The sequence below is a fragment of the Gambusia affinis genome, linkage group LG06 (assembly GCF_019740435.1).
Source record: "Gambusia affinis linkage group LG06, SWU_Gaff_1.0, whole genome shotgun sequence".
NCBI classification, from domain to species: Eukaryota; Metazoa; Chordata; class Actinopteri; order Cyprinodontiformes; family Poeciliidae; genus Gambusia; species Gambusia affinis.
Window position 1 is genome coordinate 2535140 of NC_057873.1, and position 20070 is coordinate 2555209.

A 20070-nucleotide genomic window follows, 5' to 3' on the forward strand; every position below is an offset into this window, starting at 1 on the left:
GTTTTAAGTGAATAATTCCTGATGAAAAAGTACTAAAGATTAATTACAGATTAATTTATAACCAGACATTTTCTTCATGTTTGAAGTGAAATAATCTCCCAGTGGAACTAGAACTTATTTATTAATATTAGTAAATTATTGATAATTTGGATCAGTTCATTTAGAGTTTTTTATTTTTGAAACAAATCCTGTTCTCATGGGGAGCTTTAATCAGTAAAATTAGATTTATACTGTAATAGTTTATGACTTTAAAATTATACTGACCATCATTTGCATTGACCATTTAAGGAAATCTGAGAAAATATCACTTGCATGATAATTTGGAACATGGTGTAATTCTTGAATGGCAGCTGTAGGCCACATGAAATCACCCCAGGGGCCCCAGTTGGCCCCCACGCCACACTTTGAACACCCCTGATTTACTGCTAACCTGCAGCTTTGCTTCCTCAGATCCCCTGATGTTTATTCTGTCTGTTTTTTGTGCAGCATCCGTTTCTGACCCAGCAGTGTCTGAAACAGGAACTGACTCTGGATCTGCTGGACAAGTTCAAGAATCCTGAGAAACACAAGAGCTGCGTGTCGACGGAGGACGACGACATGGAGGTCTGGATCAGACGCTCAGGGATTAAACACAGCGCTCTCAGATCAGCTGATTAGCTCCTTCCTCTGAAACTCTGTGTGTTTCCAGCTTTTTTGTTTAATTTCTTTGTGATTTAAGGTGGCGCCTCCTGCGTCGTTAAGAAGAATCCAGTCTATCAACAAACACAACCGGGCCGAGAGGACCAACTCCGACATCAGCTGTAAGAAACCCGCTCCGTTTTTGTCTTTTGGTTTCACTGGTCGCCTGTCTGGACAGATTTAAAACCATCTTTGTCTGATCAGTCGAACAGATTTACACCCAGAGGCCGATGAAGACCGGATCACCAAACGTAACGGTACGATTTCAGTTCCAGTTTCTTTGTGTTTCTCCTCGTCTGTTCTTGTTCTGAGTTTTCTTAAAGGGCCGGTTGCACCAGAATATATCAATCAAAACTGTTATTAGTAAATAGCTGTCTCTGTAAGCATTGTGTTTCTTTAACATTAAATAATATTGATCATGTGTTCACATTGATCAGGGCCTCCTGAATTTTGCAATTGAAAGGGAGAAAGATTTAATTTTTCATTAAATGTCCACTTTAAGTTGGAAGAAAAGTTTTACCTTCATCAGATAGTCCAGACACATTTGATATGTTTTATCTAAAAGTGAGACATGTTGGGTTTTATTTGTGTTTTTCACAGTTAACGCCGTCATCAGGATCAACAGGCAGCATCAACAGCCCGCCGAGGTAACGAATTAATCCCATTAAATCCCAAATCAAAGCAATTTATCTGCAATAAACTGATTAACGTTTCACCTCTCAGGGATCAGGACTCGGACTCGGACGACTACGACGACGTGGACATGTGAGGAAATAACAAAATAAAAAAATTAGAACAGCAATCTGGTTTTTTAGCTCTACGTTTATTTTTGGGTGTTTAATTAAAAGTTTTTGGTTGTAAAAGCATTAAATTTATATTTTGTTTTTCTCTTTGCCCCTTCAGACCAACGATGCAGCCTTCATGGTGAGACGGACAAACTTATGTTTTATTGCTGCATGATGTTAGAAAGCCTGTACAACACAGTTTTCCTTTAATTCGAGAATAAAGTCATATTTTTATGATAATCAAGACTCAATATGACCAAAAGAAAGTCAGAACTTTTTTTAAAAGTTGCATTTTATCTTCACCAGAGTCAACAGAGAAAAGTTTTTCTGTTTTTGATTTTAATTTTATGATAATGTGATAAAAGGTTAAGATTTTCCTTATATCAACATTCCTCATTTATATAAATATGTTTTCACAAAATAGCTACTTCTGTCTCATATTATTACAACTTTATTCTCTTAATATTTTTGTCTTTATTCTTGTAATTTTATGACTTTTCTGTGGATGTTACAACTTTATTCTTTTTATTATTTCATCTTTTTCTGGTATTATTACCACTTTATTGTCTAATTTTGTCTTTTTTTCTGATAATATTGTAACTTTAATTCCACTATTTTTTCACTTGTTGTTTAACGATGAGTTTGGGCCTCTGCCTGTCTCCTCCTTCACTCTGTGACCTTTAACCTTTTGGTCAACATCGTTTCTGTCCAGAGCGGGACTCCGTCCAGCTGACTGAATATTACATTAACATGAAAAATAAAAGTTGACATAACCTTCGTTTTTTTACGATGTGGATATTTCACGCTGACGTTGCGATGTATTTGCGATAAATCGTAACTCCGCCGGCTTGTTTCCAAGGCAACTAATGACCCAGTTTCTCTCTCCGACAGTCTCATAATGCCAGAAGATGAAACTCCTCCTCCGCTTCCTCCAAAGGTGAAAACCGACCCAAACGCCGAAAACATTTTCTCTGAGCAGAAAAAGAAAGTACACCCCGGGGTTTTAGTGTCGGTAAAAATAAACCTGATCCGGACTTTAAATCTGACCTCTAAAACATCACATTTTTCAGTTTCATTACCGAAGATTCGTTTAAATACATGAATGTAACAGAATTGGTGTCAAATGTTTGTGCTGCAAAACATTTTGTTTGTGCTGCAAAACATTTTGTTTGTGCTGCAAAACATTTTGTTTGTGCTGCGAAACATTTTAAAGATATTAATAAAAGCTTCTAGAGGTCACGAAAGGTCAACCAGCCTCCAGACCTTCAAATCAGACAAAATTGGCGTCAAGCAACTCGACGGTTTGTGCAGCACAAAAAAAAATGTTTGTGCTGCTTTTGCTTTGAAGACGTTTATGAAAGTTTAAAGGTCAACCAGTCGCTCCACATTACTCAAATCAAACAATATTGTTGACAAAAGTTAAGCAAAACATTTTCATTTGTGCTGCTGTTGTTTTCAAAATGTTGGCGATGACCTTTCATGACCTCTGGAAACGGTTTTATCTTTTAAATGAGAGCGGCACAAACAAAACAGTTTTACAGCACAAACGTTTGACGCCAACGTGTTTAAATTTGAAAAAGTCGGGAGGGACAAACTTCACTCAATTGGTAAAGATGTGCATGGAGAAACTAAGTACACCCTGGATCGGATTTAAGAAAAATCAGCTGGCTTAAACTCCTCTGACCTCACCAGCCTTCGCTAGCCTGTTAGCCTGTTAGCCTGTTAGCCTGTTAGCTCAAAATGATCAGAAAACAGCCAGCATGAAACCATCTTGAAGGAGAATACCAGGCTTGTGAAATGTTGATGTTTGGGCCTCATCATTCCCCAAACATCGTCTCAAACCTCAAATATTCAATGTTTTTCAATATTTTAGGTTGAAACCAGTAAAAACCTGAAAGCGTTTATTGTTTTGTTTTCTCCGTTAAAGCCTTCAGGATTCTGTTACGGGACTTTACGTTGTTTCTGTCGATCCGTTTTCACGAGTCGTTGTTTTGGTTTAGCCCAAAGCCCGGACCAGTTCAGAGGAGAGCATGGCGTCGGAGGACGACCGGTCCAGGAAACACGGATCCCTGTGTCCCCCCACCCCGCTCGTACGGACCTCCAGCGGGACGCACGTCCGACCCACACCGCACCCACGGGCGTCACGACACTCAGGTGAGCCGAGCCAATCAGGGAGCAGCAAACATCCCACAGGCGGATGGAGGGATGGAGAGGGAGGAAAGAGAAAGATATAAGAAAAAGAGAAGAAGAAAATAAAATAAAAAGAAAAGAAGGAAACAAGGAAACAAGGGAAGGAAGGAGAGAAAAGGAAGCAGAGAAAGATGGGAAGAAGAAAGAAAAAAAGAAATGGAAAAATAAGAAAGGAGAGAAGGAAGGAAATAAAGAAGGAAACAAGGAAAGAAAAGAAGAAAGAAGTAAGACAGGAAGGTGAGAGCAAAGGAAATAAAAAAGGAAGGAAAGAAGCTAAAAATAAGGAAAGAGAGAAAAAGGAACTCAGGAAAGGAAATGAGGGAAAGAGAAAAGGAAGAAGGAAAAGAAAATGGAAGAAGGAAGGAGATAAAGGAAAGAGAGAACAAGAAGGAAAAAAATATCGGTTTTATCGGACCGATACCAATATGTTTAAAAATGACGAATATCGTCCGATATTGATCTTCGTGTCGATATGTAAATTTATCTCCGGTTCAGATTTATTAAAAATGTTTTTTTGTTTTTTTTTCTGTTTTTGTGGCCCAGACCCTCCATCGTTACCGACCCAGATCCAAAACATCCCAGCAGACCTGATTCCTCCAGAACTCCCTCCTAAAGATTTCCGGAGACGGAAACCAAAGGTTGGAGAGACGACGAAGTTTTCAGGAAAATCAAATCTGTTTTTAGATCTGCAACCTTTAAAACAAACTTTACAAAAGATAAATTACCGCCTGAAAAAAGACAAACTCTTCCGATGAAACTCATTGGGGATTTTGAAAAAGCATCAAACATCTTAAAAATGATTTTCAGGTTCATTAAAACAATAAGATGTTAATAAAAACATAAGGTAAGGTGTCAGTGCATCATTAAACAGCCTTAAATTTATTGATCTAAAATAAAGATCTTAAACATTTTAAGATGTCTTCTAAATTTTAAAATGATATTTTAAGATCTTCAGGATCGCAGCATCGCCTGTTTATCGTGTTTTTCTCTCCTAAGTTTCATTCCTGCCTGCATTTTTAAAAAGTCTTAAATTTGACTTGGTGAAACGTAGGAGGAAGATTAGAGCCACAAGAAAATAAATCCAACTTTAAACTCCAAATTCTGATTTTAATCTGCACCTAAAGTCAGATTTTTGTTTTCTGTGGTCCTGATCCTCTTCCTCAGATACTGTAAGAGGTTTGCAAAAAGACGTTTGTAGAGAATGATGTGAATAAATAAAAGTTTAATTTTTAGAAAAGAACATCCTCTTGAAAACAACAGGAAGTAAAATAGCATTTTTTCACAAGTACAAAATCTGCATGTTGTTATTACATCTGTTTGTAAAATGATTTGTTGTTTTTTTAGCCGTTATGAAGCTCCATCGAGTCTCAGGTTGCAGACCGCTAATCTAGATTATGAAATATTAGCGGTAGATTTAATCGTCTCTCCTGCTGCACAGTTCAGATTTGTAAAAGATTTTTCTTCGTCTTTGTTCCTCAGGATCTCCCAGAATGCCCCAGTCCAGTATTGAAGAAACATCCTGTGAGTTCCTCCTCCGTGTGAACTCGTTAATAAACTCATTTTAATTTGTTTTAATCTGAATCTCTCTTTCTGTCTTCAGGTTTATTTTAAAAAGATTTTTCACGGCTGCCCTCTGAAAATAAACTGCTCCACAACCTGGGAAAACCCGACGTCCAAAGGTTCCTTCCTGTCCCGAACCGCCGGCTGTTTTACGTTTCTCTAAACTCTAAATCGCAGGTGTCAAACTTAACGGCCGGGGGCCAAATCTGGCCCATCAGAGCTTTTTATGTGGCCCTCTAGACTCCAAACGCTAAATTACATCAATCAGTTCCTCCAATTTGATCACAGAAATCCAAATTCAAGTCCTGAAGTAGATAAAAGTAAAAAAATTAAATTTTTATAAATATTTTGTTTTATCACAGTAATGCCCGGGTCTGAGTGATTCTAGCTCCCACCTGCAGGTGGCAGTATATTTCTTTTGCTCCACTGCTGCCTGAGCCTCAGTTAATGTCAAGGAGACGTTTAAGTTCAATACAGCCAGAAACAAAGAGTCACTTTTATCGTCACACAGAAGTGAAATATGAGCAGAATTTCTTCCATACAGTTTTAAATTAGAGCCAAACAATCTGTGATTTTGATAGCAAAAACTCACAAAAAGATAATTAAATTAACTTAATTTCATTAAGATAAAACTAAATCTTAATTAAAGAATAAGATAATTTAATTAAGATAATTTAATTAAGATAATAAAAGTTATCTTAATTTAATTAAGATAAATTAAATATTTATTAAAGAATAAGATAATTTAATTTATGTAAATAAATTGAATTATTATTATTTTTTTATTTATTAAATTAAGTAAATAATTTTATTTTTTTTAAATAGAAACATTTTTAAAAACATTTTTTACAGATTTTTAAAAAATATATTTTTAAAAATTACATTAAAAATTAAAAAATTTAATTTTTAAAATCATTAAAAATTAATTATATTAAAAGCCAACCTGCTTAGCTTTTCACATTGCTAAGTTGTGAAAACATATTTATATATATTTAGACTTACTAAAGTTTTTCACATACATTAAAATAGACAACATATGACCAAAAGTTATTTCTAATCATAATAGTACATCAAATTTGCATAGAGCTGTACTATAAGTTAACTATAAAATGCTTCATAAGAGAAAAAAAATAATTAAATAATTATAAATTTGTTGTAACTCTGAGTTTGAAGCTTTTTATCGACACTCGGCAACAGAGGAACGGAAACGAGAAATACAGCATATAACATTAAAAATCAGTGTTATTGTAGAAATAGGAAATTCATTGAATGTATTTTGAAAATAATATATAAATCATGATGAAAGGTTATTGAATAAGTACTAATACAATATTTTTTTTTATTGTTATGAAATCAAAGGTGGACTCTCCAATGTAAACAAATATTCAACATTATTTAATTTTAATAAGCTATTTATTTTAATCTACCAGTTTAAAGGGTTTCAGAAATACATTCTGTTATTTTTTATGTCCCAAAATAAAAATGAGTTGACATGTTTACCTTCCTCCTCTTCCTCCTCTTCGTCCTGCAGAGCAGCACCTGATCCTGGGGGCCGAGGAGGGGATCTACACCCTGAACCTCAACGGCTCCGAGGCGACCATGGAGCTGGTACCGTCTGCCTTAAACGCTCTAAACACTGAAAACACTGAAATAAATGTTCTAACGTGGTTTCCTCTCTTCCAGTTGTATCCTGGGAAATGCTCCTGGGTTTACACCATTAATAACGTCCTCATGTCTGTGTCAGGTAAATTCATGCTGCAGGAAATCACAACAAAATATCATTTAAATTCAACCATACAAACTTACTAATGTTTTCTACAACACGTAACAAAGTTATTTCTAATAATAACAAAACTTTCAATTTATCTAGTTCTTTTTAAGACACTAAAAAATTTTGAGTATGATGCTTTTTAGCGACACTAGGCGTCTGAGGAATAGAAATGAAAAATACAGTTTTGAGAAGCAGTGCATTACACTCAGTTTATTCATCAGATTAGTTAAACTTTTTTTGTTTGTAGAGTTTAAAGTGCATATTTAAGCACATTAAGTTATATTTGGTGTTTAACCATTAAATTAAACAATAATTGTTTAAGCTTTTCTATTATTAGATGACAGGTACTTACTGATATCTTTTGTTTGATTAGTAAATATTGTATTATTTTTTTCTGTAATACATTAAATACATTTTTAGTGATAAATAAAAAGCATAATAGACATCAATATGAATATTTCTCTCATTTTGTTTACTTAAAAACTCAAAAGATTTAACTAATCTCTTCATTTCCGCCAACTTATTCATCGTCATCATTATTATGATTAGCAGTATTGATTGTTGTTTTTTATTAAACCTTTTTTTTAATTTATTTTATTTCAAATTAAACGTGAAGCTAATGAATAAAATAATCAACTCATCTCAATAGCATCTCAATCATTCATTTTCCCACAGATTTTTACAAACGGAAAGCAAATATTTCAGGGTTTCCAAACCTAAAATAAAAAAAATGTAGCCCTTCTGAATGGAAAACAAAGTGAAAATCTTATCTAAAATCTAAAATAAAAATTACAATTCCTAAATTTCCCAGCTGGCTACAACACAGAGGACAGATTTGTTGAAACAAAATGGCGGGACCCCCCCCCCACCCCCCCAAAAAAAAAACAAACAAACAAAAAAAAAAAAAAAAAAACTCCCCATTTAAACAAACTTTTATATATTGTTGATATATTATCGCTCATTCTGTTGGAAGCGCTTTGCTTCCATCTGGTGGTCAAAGTGTGAACTGCATGCGGTTCATGGAAGTACAACGGCCGAGAACATTTTAGTAAATAAAATTAACCCTTTGCTAAAAATATATATATTTCAACTTAAAAACAGTAATAATTATAAATTTATTCTAATTTTGAGTTTGAAGCTTTTTATGACCTCTGGGCAACTGAGGAATGGAAATTATAAATACAGTATAAAATATTAAGAATCAATATAATTGTAGAAATAGTCAATTCAGTGAATATATTTTGATTATGAAGCCTTAAATCAAAGCACATTTCATATTGCAAAAGTCAACCCAGAACCTTATGCAGACACTGCATTTAAAACAATGTAATAAATATTTTTGTAGAATTCGACTCAATTTCAACATTTTGTTTGAGCAAAAGTAGCATCTATAAAATAATTACTAAAAAAGTGTTTCATTCCTCAAGTGTCTGGTGTATCTAATTAGCATCATAACTACATTTACACTGATGGTGGGTGAAATATTCCCATTTCTAATCTCTAATTAATTTACAGCGAATACATAAATAATAACATTGTAGATAAATAAAGTCAGGCTTTAAGGGGTTAACCATCAAACCTGCAACCTTAAGCTGCAGCTAGCTCCCTTCAGCTGAACTTTGTGGATTTTGTTCAAATTTCTCTAAAACTGTGAGAAAAGTGAATAAATCTGATTGTTTTGCAGGTAAATCATCGCAGCTTCACTCACACTCACTAAAAGAATTATACGAACAGGCCAGGAAGGACCAGCGGATGGTTCCCTTACCGACTCACAGGCTGTTGTCAAGGTAACGGAGGGCTTCATTTCATCCGCCTTTTTATTTCCCAGTGAAAAGATGGAAGAATTCGCCTCACTAAACTGTGTTTTGTTTAGAAAATGTGCGGTGACGTGCAAAATACCGGATACCAAGGGCTGCAAGACCTGCGCAGTCGGTGAGCAGGGAAACCCGCGTCGCTGCATGGAGATCTGGATTTAATTTTAATTTATAAGTATCTGTAAAGACGGATTTTTGATGTGTCTCAGATTAAAACTCCAGAGCGTCTGTGCTGTTTTTGTTTTCCCAGGGGGAAACCTGTTCCTCTGCTGCGCTCTGGACTCCAGCGTGGTTCTGCTGCAGTGGTACGAGCCGATGCACAAGTTCATGCTAATCAAGGTACGCGCATTTAAACGCCGCAGTTCAGATAAACCACATGAATTCAGAGGAGATGCGCTAACGAGGGTCAAAATCTGACTAGAGGGCAACTAATAATTTTTTTAATCTATTATCCTAATGATTAATCAATTATTCTAATGATTAATCAGTTATTTTAATGATTAATCGGTTATTCTGATGATTAATCGGTTATTCTGATGATTAATTTACTTTAGAAAACTGGGTAAAAAATTTGGCACATTCTGCAGATTTTTTATTGAACTACTTCACCTTTTTATGCAATATTAGAAATGTAGTAAAATATTTTTTCAAATAGGAAAATAAACATTTTATTGCCTAAAACCCAATAAAATAACAACCCTTTAGTGATCAGTTGATCACTTGTAGGAAAGGATCCATCTGCAGCTAAAAAATGCTAGCATGTGAAAAGTCCAGCCTTTTTTTTTGATTTAGCATCAATACAGCGTAGAGATAATCTGTAATTTGATCAATAATTTGATGCTTAGTGGGAGATTTTTACAGAATTTGAACCAGGTAAAAACTGAAACTGCTACTTGATAAGTTCTGGGTAGAAAATACTTACAGACAGATGTTTTATTTTTTAAGCTTTTTAGTGACAGTAGGCACCTGAGGAATGAAAATGAGAAATACAGTATATATTATTAATAAGCAGTGTAATTATAGAAGTAGTAAATCCTGTTAATGTAGATTATGTGAACTTAACAGGTGAACTTGTAAGTCAATTTTGTCTCATTTCAAGTGAAAATTGGCACACAAAAAAAAAAACTTGGAAAGATTTTGTGTTTTCGCATTGTGACGATTAATCGATCGCACACTCGTTGAAGATTATTTGAATAATCGATTAATCGTTTGAATGTTTCCCAGTGGGGAGGTCTGAGTGAACGCTGTCTCCCTGCCTTGCAGCATTTCGACTTCCCGCTGCCCAGCCCCCTGCGGGTGTTTGAGATGGTGGTGCCGCCGCAGCAGGAGTACCCCATGGTTTGCATCGGCGTGTCGCGCGGCTGCAGCCCCGGCTCACCGGTCAGCGTGGAATACATCAACCTGAACTCCAACACGTCCTGGTTCTTCAACTCCGGCATGGGTGAGCTGCCGTTCCCCTCAGGACGTTTCCCAGCAGCCATTGCGTCGAGCCGCTGACGGCGTTTCTGTCCCCACAGAGAAGCCTTGTCCCGACGTCGTCCAGGTCATCCAGCTGGACGGAAACTCGCTGCTGGTGCTCATGGAGAGTAAGTCCCACGGTTACCGTAGTAACACTAACGACATGACAAAAACCGGAATAAATTAAAACGGTAATTAACGGGGAAAAACTAAAACTAACATTATGCAATTATTGATGTAATATCCTTTGTTTTTATGTCTATGAATCTGTTTGTTAGCCAACCAGTTTACGTCAATTTACAGCACTCTGTACTGCATAGGCCTCAAAATGGCGGCAGCAAACATTGGGATAAAACTCCAGAGTCAGCTGGCTTTCAACAGTAATTATTGATATTTATTGAAAATACTGTCATCTGTCTAATATTCATTACCCAAACTAAATATACATAATCGCAATACTTTAACTTTGTTCCATTCTGCACCAAAACATTTACCAAAGTATATAAAAAAACTGAAACTAAACAGAATATTTAACTAATATTAACTAATAAAAACTAGCAAGCACACTGTAAAAAGTAATTTAAACTAACTGAAGCAGCCAGACCTGATGTATTATATCTAAATATTATCATTATTATTATTATTATTATTATTATTATTATTATTATTATTGTCCGTCTGTTAAATAATTTGACTTTTTTGAGTTTAAATATAAACAAACACTTGTGGAAGAAATTAAATTTCCTCTCTTTATTCAGTTAAATTTATGGTAAATGTAGTAAATTTGGTAGAACTTCCCAAGGTCTAGTTAAAGTCTCTTGCGCCTACACTCTACAACAAATATGAAGTCGGCCATCTTGGATTTCAGCTAACCTTTATCAGTATTTTCTTCTTTGTTCCTTTTTTCTCCATTTCCTTTTTTCTTTCTCACTGTTTGTTTAAATTTTTTCTGTTTTGTTTGTTTTGTCAGATATTTTTCTTTAATAGTTTTTCTCAAATCTTTCTAATTTTTTTTTCTGTTTTACCTTAAATTATTTTTTGTTTTATTTTTTCTATTTTTATTTTCTTTCCTCTACTTATTCAGTTTTTTATTTAATCAGTTTTTTTTCTATTTTTCTTTTATCCTTTTTCTATTTTTTTATTTCGATTTTTCCTTTAATTTATTTTTTGTTTCACTTTTTCTTATTTTCCTTTTTCTCTTCTTTGTTTCTTTTTATTTTTTATTTTCCACTTTATAATTTTTTCTGTTCTTTTTCATTTTTCTTCTCACTCTGTCGTCTGAACTCTGGTGGGTGGATCCTCCGTTTCCTGCCTCTGTGGTGTTTTAACTCTTGTTTTTTCTGCAGGGTCGGTTCAAGTCGTCAGCCTGGAAGGAGAGATAAAGACGAACCGACATTCACCTCAGGAAACCATTTTCTCTCATGACGTTGAATCTATAGGTGAGAAAATCCATCAATCAGCTGATAAATACTGATCATTAACTATTATTATTCTCGTTGGACCCATGCAGATGTTCTAAACTTTATGAATAAGTAAACATTTTAAAGTACTTTTTTTTCTCCAGTGTATTTTGAAGACACTCTTTTGGCTGTTTGGCGTCACGGCTGGCAGAGGAGAACGAAAAGTTTCACTGAGGTTCTGGACGAAATGACGGATCACAGGAAGATCTACAGGATAGTGAAGTCAGACAGGTAGGCGGCTCACCTGCTGCTGCTCCCTCCAATTACAGAGTCGCTGGGGGACGGCGGCCATGTTGGTTTCTGTTTATGACAATAATACAGAAACTTTCTTACATTTGCAGAAAGTTCTGCATTTCTGGGCTTTTCTGTCGGTGTTTGTTCATGGGAAATAATTTGAACTTTTTTATTTTAGCTAAATTTAAAGGGCTCTGAATACTTTCTGCACCCACTGAGCATTTTTATAATAACTGAAGGTGACAAAGTTGTGCTATAAAATGGAAACACAGAATATCTCCCCTACAAAGAACATTTCATCTGTGCAACTCTAATGTTTGATCAAAAGCCTAAATTTGGATACAAAATATTTTAATGCACTAATAAATACTTTTTTTCTCACTGTCTGAAGTTAGATAAAATAAACTTTTCTTATTTTAGGACAGTTGGAATCACAAAATTTTGTTTTATTTACTAAATGCCAGAAGATTTAGCAAGAACTCTTTTTTTGTTGTTGTTGTTTTGTGACTTTTTTTGTATTTTGTGTTTCTTTGCTCTTGAAATAAAGGTTCTTTCATTTCATATGTTTAGCAACATTATTGAAACTGGTATTTCAAAACAAATACATTTAGTTATATTTTAGTTTACAGTCACAAGACTGTTAATAATAAATTAAATCATATGATAGTGAGTTAAAACTGTGTTTATTAGATCATTTTGTTGTTTTTATCTCTAGAAAGTGTTTGAATTTTGCGTGTTAATTAGTTTTAGTTAGTTAAATTGTTTAAATTTGTTTTGTCCTGCAGGATGGTGGTGCTGGAGACGCGGCAGGTCGAGGACCAGCTCGGACTCTCCAACCTTTACCTCCTGGAAGTCGCTGAGAACTACGTCCTGCTGCCCTGACGCTCCGCCGCGACCACTTCCTGTTTCCCAGAAATCAGCTGGAAATGAAAAGCAGACAAAAAAAACAGCAGGCAGAACATTTGTTGAACATTTGCTGCAGCTGTCCCAGCATCTCATCTCGAGGCAGAGGAGGAAGTGACGACATAAGGAAATGGTTTGCAGCTCTTCTCCCTCGGTCAGAGGGCACCTGCTCTTTATTTATGCTCTTTTCCACTCTGGAGACGCCAGAGTTCTGAGAAAACCCTGAAACCGAGAGAAGGAAGGTCCCACTGCAGCCTCCTTCTGCACAGTGTTATTGATCACCGCCTGCAGGGACTGACAAAATGGCTTCCGTACGTTTCCACAAACAAGCTGCTGTGCTGCGTTGTGTGACCTGAGCTTGTGTGTCAGTGTTGCATTGTGTGTGTGTGTTACTGCCGTTACACTCTAATAAAGGTAAATAATACAAGAGGCTGGCTGAGAGTCATTTAAAGGGATGGGAGAGGAGCCGTATGGAGCTACATTGGGGCCACAAAGTTTGTTTAAAAAAAATAAATAAATTTACAAAACTGTGAATCTGAAAAGTAGTTTTGAACTTTTTTCACTTTCAAATCTTTTTTCAGTTTAAAAACTTTGCACTTTCAATTTTTTTTTGGTTTCAAATCTTATAGCTCCAATTTAGCTCCACATTGTAGAATTGATAATATTCTCAAATTTGTCTTAATCTAACATTTTTTGTATTTTTTAGCAAGTTTTGAAACTCAGAAATTGCAGATATTTTTCTAGAAAACATAAAACTATGAGATTAATCTAAACTTCTGGCATTTTTTTTACTTCTTAAACTAAGAAATTTCGAAGTTTTTTCTCAATGTTTTTTCAGAGTAACAAAATAATATTTTGTTTTTCTAGCAAATTTTTACACTGTTGGGTCTCACACACATGTCAAAGTTTTTTGTAGAAATTTTTGCAGATTAATTTCAAAATTTCCAATTTTTTTCCAGCAAATTTTCAACTTTTGCAACTCAAAAATGTCCAACTATAGAAAACTTCTCAGACTAATCAAGAGATTTTAACACATTTTTTTACTTTCCAACATCAGAAATTTCCACGTTTTTTTCTCAGAAAATTTCTGAGATTAATCTCAAATTTTCAGCCATTTTTTTACGTTTCAAACTCAAAATTTCCGGGTTTTTTCCTCAAATTATTAATGTTATTTTTTTCCTGTCAAATTTTGAACTTTTCAAATGTTCACTAGAAAATTTTAATTTCTTTGGCTGAAATTTACTCTTTTTTTCTGTCAACATCCCTGGTGCGCCGTGGTTTGTGTTGTTTTATTGTTTTCCGTGTGTTTTAATTGGACCGCGGGTTTCCCAGCTGCTCCGGTTCGGTGCCACTGGGTGACCCAATCCCACTCAAATTTAGTAATAGGAGCTGTGGTGGCTGGAGGAAACTGCTGTTTTATTGCTCGAGCCAAAGGCGTGATGAATTGGTGAACTGCAGTTGAATTATTTACATTTTGTGTCCCTGCTGCATTCTCCAGCTCTTTCATGACCATTCCAGACATAGATCTGCTCATTATTGCTCTAAAATCACCCATAGCCAGAGTCATGCCTGATGTTAACAGGTCTAACTCTGCCAGCCAAAGGCTCCCACTCTGCCTGAGTTCTGTCTCTGCCTTCTGACTGTTTCTTTCTGCAGCCTCTTTTAGTGAAAACTCCTGCCTCTTCCTGCTTTTCCATTGCGTCTATCAATACTTTTTTAGAATCAATTATCCCTTGCAGCAAGTATTTTCCCAATGGCTGTCTGTTTAACAAGTCGCCTCCTTTCTTCTCCACCAGACATTTCATCTTTTTTGCAGTTTTCCTTCTTCCCCCTTATTCTGAAATTCGTTATGTTCTGCCAGATAAGTTATTAGTCCGTCTATTTACTCACCAAGTGTAATCCAAGGCCCTTTGCCCCACTTTGAATCGTATTTCTCCTTGTCGACCTCATCCGCCATGTTCAGAGCCAGAAATCATCTCTTCTCTTCTCTCTGCCTTTTTACTCTTCGCACGGCAGCGAGAAAACCAACACAGCAGATAAAATTAAAGACTTTTCCCCAAATTACAGTTCCCAAACGCCAACCATGGTTTCAAAGCACATTAAAGTAAATAGAAAAGCGACGTATGAGCAAAAGCGTCTGCTGGACGGCAGAGTCTGACACACACACCGACATTTACATAGAACACAGAAATGGATCCACACTCTTTAAAGCTTCCTATTTTAGTCCTCGATGACAACACTTTTCAACACTTTTACTTTTTTATACGTATATTTCTGTACTTCTACTTTTACTTATATTTCATCTGAGGATCAGATGGTGATAAACCTTAAACTGTTATCTTATATCTTCATCCTATGCGGACAGCTTTCACCACTTTTGCGTTTCTCAAGCTGACTCAGATTGGCTAACGCGTTATTTGTCGAGGGCAGTACTCCTTGGGGGTAAACCGACAAAACCCAGCCTGTACCTCCGTCACGTCCGACGCAAGGGGAAGACGGCCAATTCTTACTGCTTTCCAGTCACCCAAAACACTTTTTTAATACATAAATAAACTTAACCGTATTTTGCTCCTATGAATAATAAAAGACTTTGACCAACCAGCAGAAAGCAGTACGAACATGACTGACAAATCAGACAACCCAGAACTCAATATGAACAACGGCTGATATATGGAGTTTAGACAGCCCAAAGAAACAGCACAAGGGTTCATGTTTAAGGAAGAAAGTTTCCTGACCTGATTATTCGTGCCCAACGCCCGTGTGCTGTTCCAGAAAGCTGTTTGCCTTAAACGTCTCGTCCAATCTCTGCTCGTGTCTCAACATGGAACCATCCTCTGCTACCAATTGTTACAATTAAAACCGGATGGACCAGAAATGTGTGAGCACACGAACAGCAAATCAGCCAACACAGAATAATCATTTTACTTCTTTTATTCTTTCTTAGTGCTAAAAAAGAGACACTTACCCTCACAGGTTAATTTGTTGTGAAGTGAAATATCAGCGGGTTTACACAGCATCTGATCAAAAACGGACGATCCATTCCTTATATGTGAGACACACCTAGTGGTCGCCTGATGTCTTACATCAGCTAAGTTTCTATTTCTACAAAAGCCTTTGTGTAAAAGTGAAGGATGTAATGTGTATAAAAACTCGTGTGTGTATATGTGCCCTTGATAAGTGTCTCTACAAACCTCAGAGTGAATTTGGAGAATGTAAAAATCACACTCTCCTCTTTTTCTCTCCTCGAGTACAAAATTGAATCACTTGTCTCTCTCTTCTTTTTTGTCTGTTTGAAAGTGTTTAGGTTGAATGAACCTGCCACCCTTCTACTACCATGGAATCACTTCTGTATTCAGCCTGAAAGGGCGAGTGTATGGGTGAGCAGACCAGAGCCAGACAGCTGGAAAACCGACCCGCCTCAACACACTGCTGTACACACCGTCCTATTAGAGCTCTTCACAAGAAGCATGCAAAAGTAATAAAACAAAATAACACGGAGACCTTAAAGAACACGGTAGCACAACTTTGAACCTGAACAGTCAACTGAACTCAGACTCTGACATCAGAGCTGCTCTACTGTTAAATTATTGGGCCTGTTGTGAACCGTAACTCTTTACCTGATCTCTGACACCAACAACAACAAACACACGCAATATATTTGGAAATAATTATAAAATAAGGTAAAAACATTTTTTGTTAGAATGGATAAAAGTATCTAGGTACTTAAATCACACATTTTAACTAAAAACATGAACATATTCCTACTAGCATAAGCTAAAGTTGAAGTTATACTGTTAGTTACCATAGAAACCGTATTTAAAAATAAAACACATTTAGGGTTAAAACTGAAGAAGTTTACTCTGGTTTAGAGGAATGTTTGTGTTTTATATCTGCAGCTTTGTAAAACGTTAAATAGGATTAAAGAGAATTTAAACCATGACATGAAGATTTTTAGTTTATTTTCTGTTTACTTATGATGTTATTTTTAAAAATCAGCTTCAAAAGCAAATATTTTTATTTATGTTGTTGCTTTTCTTCTGCAGAGCATCAATGCCCCTCCCCCACCTAATGCTGCAAGTCATCTGACTGTAATGAAGTTTTCCAGGTTGACTGATTGGAAATATTTCCACTAAAATGAGAAAGATGTCTTTTCTTTTTTAACTTAGCTTTAGTGCTAAGCTAAAAATTAGCTTAACTAATAGATTAGTGGAACTGACTGATAATTATGACAGAAAAGAATAAAAATGTAACTCAGAAGTTCTAGTTTAATTTATTTGGGGATTTTGAAGAGTCAGTGACTTTTTGCTTAGTGACGGATATTTCATCATTCAGTACGTTGAGTCAGCCAAAGCAGATGGAAACTGTGATACTATCACAAGATGATAAACATGCAAAAACAGGTTATGAATAAAATTATGAAGGTAAAACATTAAATTAATCCAACACAGTAATTAGTAATGCCAGAAAACCTGCTGGCTTATTAAAAATGCACCACAGAAACCAGAACCGACTATCAAACAGGAAACTTTGACCCAACCGGGCTCACAGTTTGGGTCAGAACCTCAGAGGTTCAGCTAATATTTTAGATTTTCATGTCTCTTCATTCATTGTTTTATGATATAAATGCATTTTGCTGCAGCAACATAAAGGGGCTGGTAGTGTTTAATATTCTAAATTAAATATGTTTTGGGTTAAATGGGCCTAAAATATCTCAGTTCTTTGAAATAAACAACTTTTTCCAGTTGAAGATCTAAAGTTTAGATTTACCCTGAAAAACCTGGTTATGTTGCAACAAAACTGATAAAGTTGCTGAAGTTTCCATCCAGATTAGCATCACCCAGCTTGCTCACGGCAGCACACAGAGGCTGAACATCCAGATTAATGTTTAGATTTCTCTCTCTGCCTCTGTAACTGGATCCTTTCTGCGTTGAGCTGCTTTTAAATGATCAGGCCGTGACACGGTTTGTCTTTAAAAAGATGATTTCTCTATTTATTCTGACGAGAACAATATAAGAAAACAACTGTGATGTAGGCCGCTCGCTCCAAGTCCTACACAAAACAGAAGTACGTAACAAAAATTAACTTAATAGATCTATAAATGAACTGGATGTATTTAGATGAAAAATAAATAGTACAAACCTCTCCCACAGGACAATATGACAAAAGGGGGGGGGCCAAAGGGGCGCAAACATTTTAAAGACAATACCACAGAAGAAGAAATAAAAAGGAGAGGCTTCTGTACTTAAAGTAAAACAATGACAAAGATTTTCAACCAGGTAGGGAACAATATAAATAAACAACAAAAAGACATTTTGTGTAATTATAACAAAAGAGAAATACAACCAGGTTACACCTTTATGAAGCCTTTCTGCTCTGATGGTCAAAGACTAAAACTGAAATGAAAGGACAGAAAAATGTTTTATGAAAAAAATCTATTTAAATGTTTCATATTTATAATCTGAAGATGTTCCATCAATCCTCCTGGAGGACAAACTGACCACTTCTCCTTCCTCTGCTTCTTTCTCCTACTGCTCTCCATCCTTGAATGTCTCCAGTTATGGACCTTACCAAGCTTTTTACTCTCTCTTTGTAGTTTAAGCACACCTGTTACCGTGGAAACCGCCTTTGCCCCGCAAGACTAGGAAATATTACGTTAAAAACATAACATCCTGTCCGTTACCATATCAAGTTTCCAGGCTTGATATTTATTAATCGTTGCTTCCCTGAACACAGCGATGGTTGATTGACCAGCTGTACTTGGTGCTAGAGTGGCTAACACGAGGAACAGTTTAGTCCAAACCCTTTTCTGTTAAAATAAAATCTTTAGTGAATATCAGATACAGTACACATTGCATATTGATCTGTTTAGCTAACGCTAGGCTGTGTAGCAGACAGACTTCAAGGTGTAGACGTTGTATCAGTGCTGCCATTATGCTGTACTTAGCTAACGGGAAGCTCGTGTTTGAGAGACGGCCAATCACGTGACCACGTAGAATGGACATCAGCCAATGAAAAGCGGCCCCTCTGGTAAGGTCCATTGCTGACATGAAGTTTATGTTCTCTCTCTGTTTCTTCTCTTCATAGCAGCTACACCTGGGCTCATTTCTGTTTAGCTGTGATCCCTTCCTGGAGGGAAGCTGAGCTACTGCTGCCAACAACATCAGGTTCCCCTTCAGTGGATCACACACCTGGATCCACTCCGGCCACATGCAGAACAAAGACTGAACTAAACACAGGAACAACAGACACTGGTGAAACCTGTGAATCCCAGTAGGCCCAGTATGAACCCATCTACATTATCGGATCATAGGAAGGAGGCGTTGTCTCTGAAAGCAGCCAAAGACCTGAACTGTGACGTTCAGGAAGTGGCAGATAAAAAAGGTTAAAGTAGGAAGTCTTCAGAGTCTGGAGCCTCATCCTGATCACATCAAGAGACGAAGCTTCACTCCACATCCAGAGGAAACATGGACCAAACAGCTCTGATGCTGCTTCTGTGTCTCTGCAGCTCAGGTAGGACTCCACTTTCAAACAAAAACACTAATATTCACCAGAGTTCAAATTAAAAATGATCGACTGATAAACATGTTAAATTTTACAAACATAAAACTGGAAACTGTTTCTAGTCTCAGATCATAGAGCTGCTGCTACACAGTTAGTGATGTTTATATTGTCTACTTGCTGCTAAGGAGCCAATAAAATCAAGAATTGTTGGTTTTTGTGTTTTTATGATGTAAAACACTTTGAACTGCCTTGTTGCTGAAATGTGCTATAAAATAATCTGATTGATTGATTGATAAGGAGAAGCTGCAGAAACTCTGCAGCAGCGCTGAATCTGCGCAGTAAACAGGTGGAGCCACATAAAATGGCTCCTTCTGCATGAATTCTCTCATCTTCCTCTTGGCTCCACAGGTTCTCTAGGAGGTTCTGGTCAGGCCCGTTTGCTGGCCAACCAAGCCCAGTAGCACCACGGTCATTGGACCAGCTTCTGGTACCGCTGGTTGTGTTGGTGAAAACGTTTGAGCTCCGTCTGACGTGGGAGTGTCTCAGGCAGGATGTCGAACTCGCCTGCTGCAGATTAGAATCAATCAATAATCGATCAGTTTATTTGTAAAGCACATTTCAGCACCAAGGCGGTTCAAAGAGCTTTACGTCATAAAAACTCAAAAGTCCTAAAGACACCACACAGTAAACCAGTAAACAGTACATTTTGTCAAAGT

At 36.3% G+C, this 20070-nt stretch overlaps 1 protein-coding gene across 2 annotated transcripts in view; it reads left to right on the forward strand.

Moving 5' to 3' along the window:
• Nucleotides 1-13280, forward strand: part of LOC122832860 (mitogen-activated protein kinase kinase kinase kinase 5) — a 53209-nt gene extending 39929 nt beyond the window's left edge. For both annotated transcript variants that reach the window (XM_044120031.1, XM_044120030.1), the window contains exons 12-32: nucleotides 487-603; nucleotides 719-800; nucleotides 883-935; nucleotides 1279-1325; nucleotides 1402-1443; nucleotides 1582-1602; nucleotides 2355-2400; nucleotides 3464-3617; nucleotides 4197-4291; nucleotides 5133-5174; nucleotides 5254-5332; nucleotides 6745-6821; nucleotides 6897-6957; nucleotides 8669-8771; nucleotides 8858-8916; nucleotides 9049-9137; nucleotides 10062-10239; nucleotides 10316-10384; nucleotides 11603-11695; nucleotides 11821-11947; nucleotides 12736-13280. In XM_044120031.1, the coding sequence (XP_043975966.1) occupies nucleotides 487-603; nucleotides 719-800; nucleotides 883-935; nucleotides 1279-1325; nucleotides 1402-1443; nucleotides 1582-1602; nucleotides 2355-2400; nucleotides 3464-3617; nucleotides 4197-4291; nucleotides 5133-5174; nucleotides 5254-5332; nucleotides 6745-6821; nucleotides 6897-6957; nucleotides 8669-8771; nucleotides 8858-8916; nucleotides 9049-9137; nucleotides 10062-10239; nucleotides 10316-10384; nucleotides 11603-11695; nucleotides 11821-11947; nucleotides 12736-12832 (1731 nt within the window). In that variant the 3' untranslated portion in view covers nucleotides 12833-13280. The remainder of the gene's footprint in view (nucleotides 1-486; nucleotides 604-718; nucleotides 801-882; nucleotides 936-1278; nucleotides 1326-1401; nucleotides 1444-1581; nucleotides 1603-2354; nucleotides 2401-3463; nucleotides 3618-4196; nucleotides 4292-5132; nucleotides 5175-5253; nucleotides 5333-6744; nucleotides 6822-6896; nucleotides 6958-8668; nucleotides 8772-8857; nucleotides 8917-9048; nucleotides 9138-10061; nucleotides 10240-10315; nucleotides 10385-11602; nucleotides 11696-11820; nucleotides 11948-12735) is intronic.
• Nucleotides 13281-20070: the final 6790 nt, after the last annotated feature.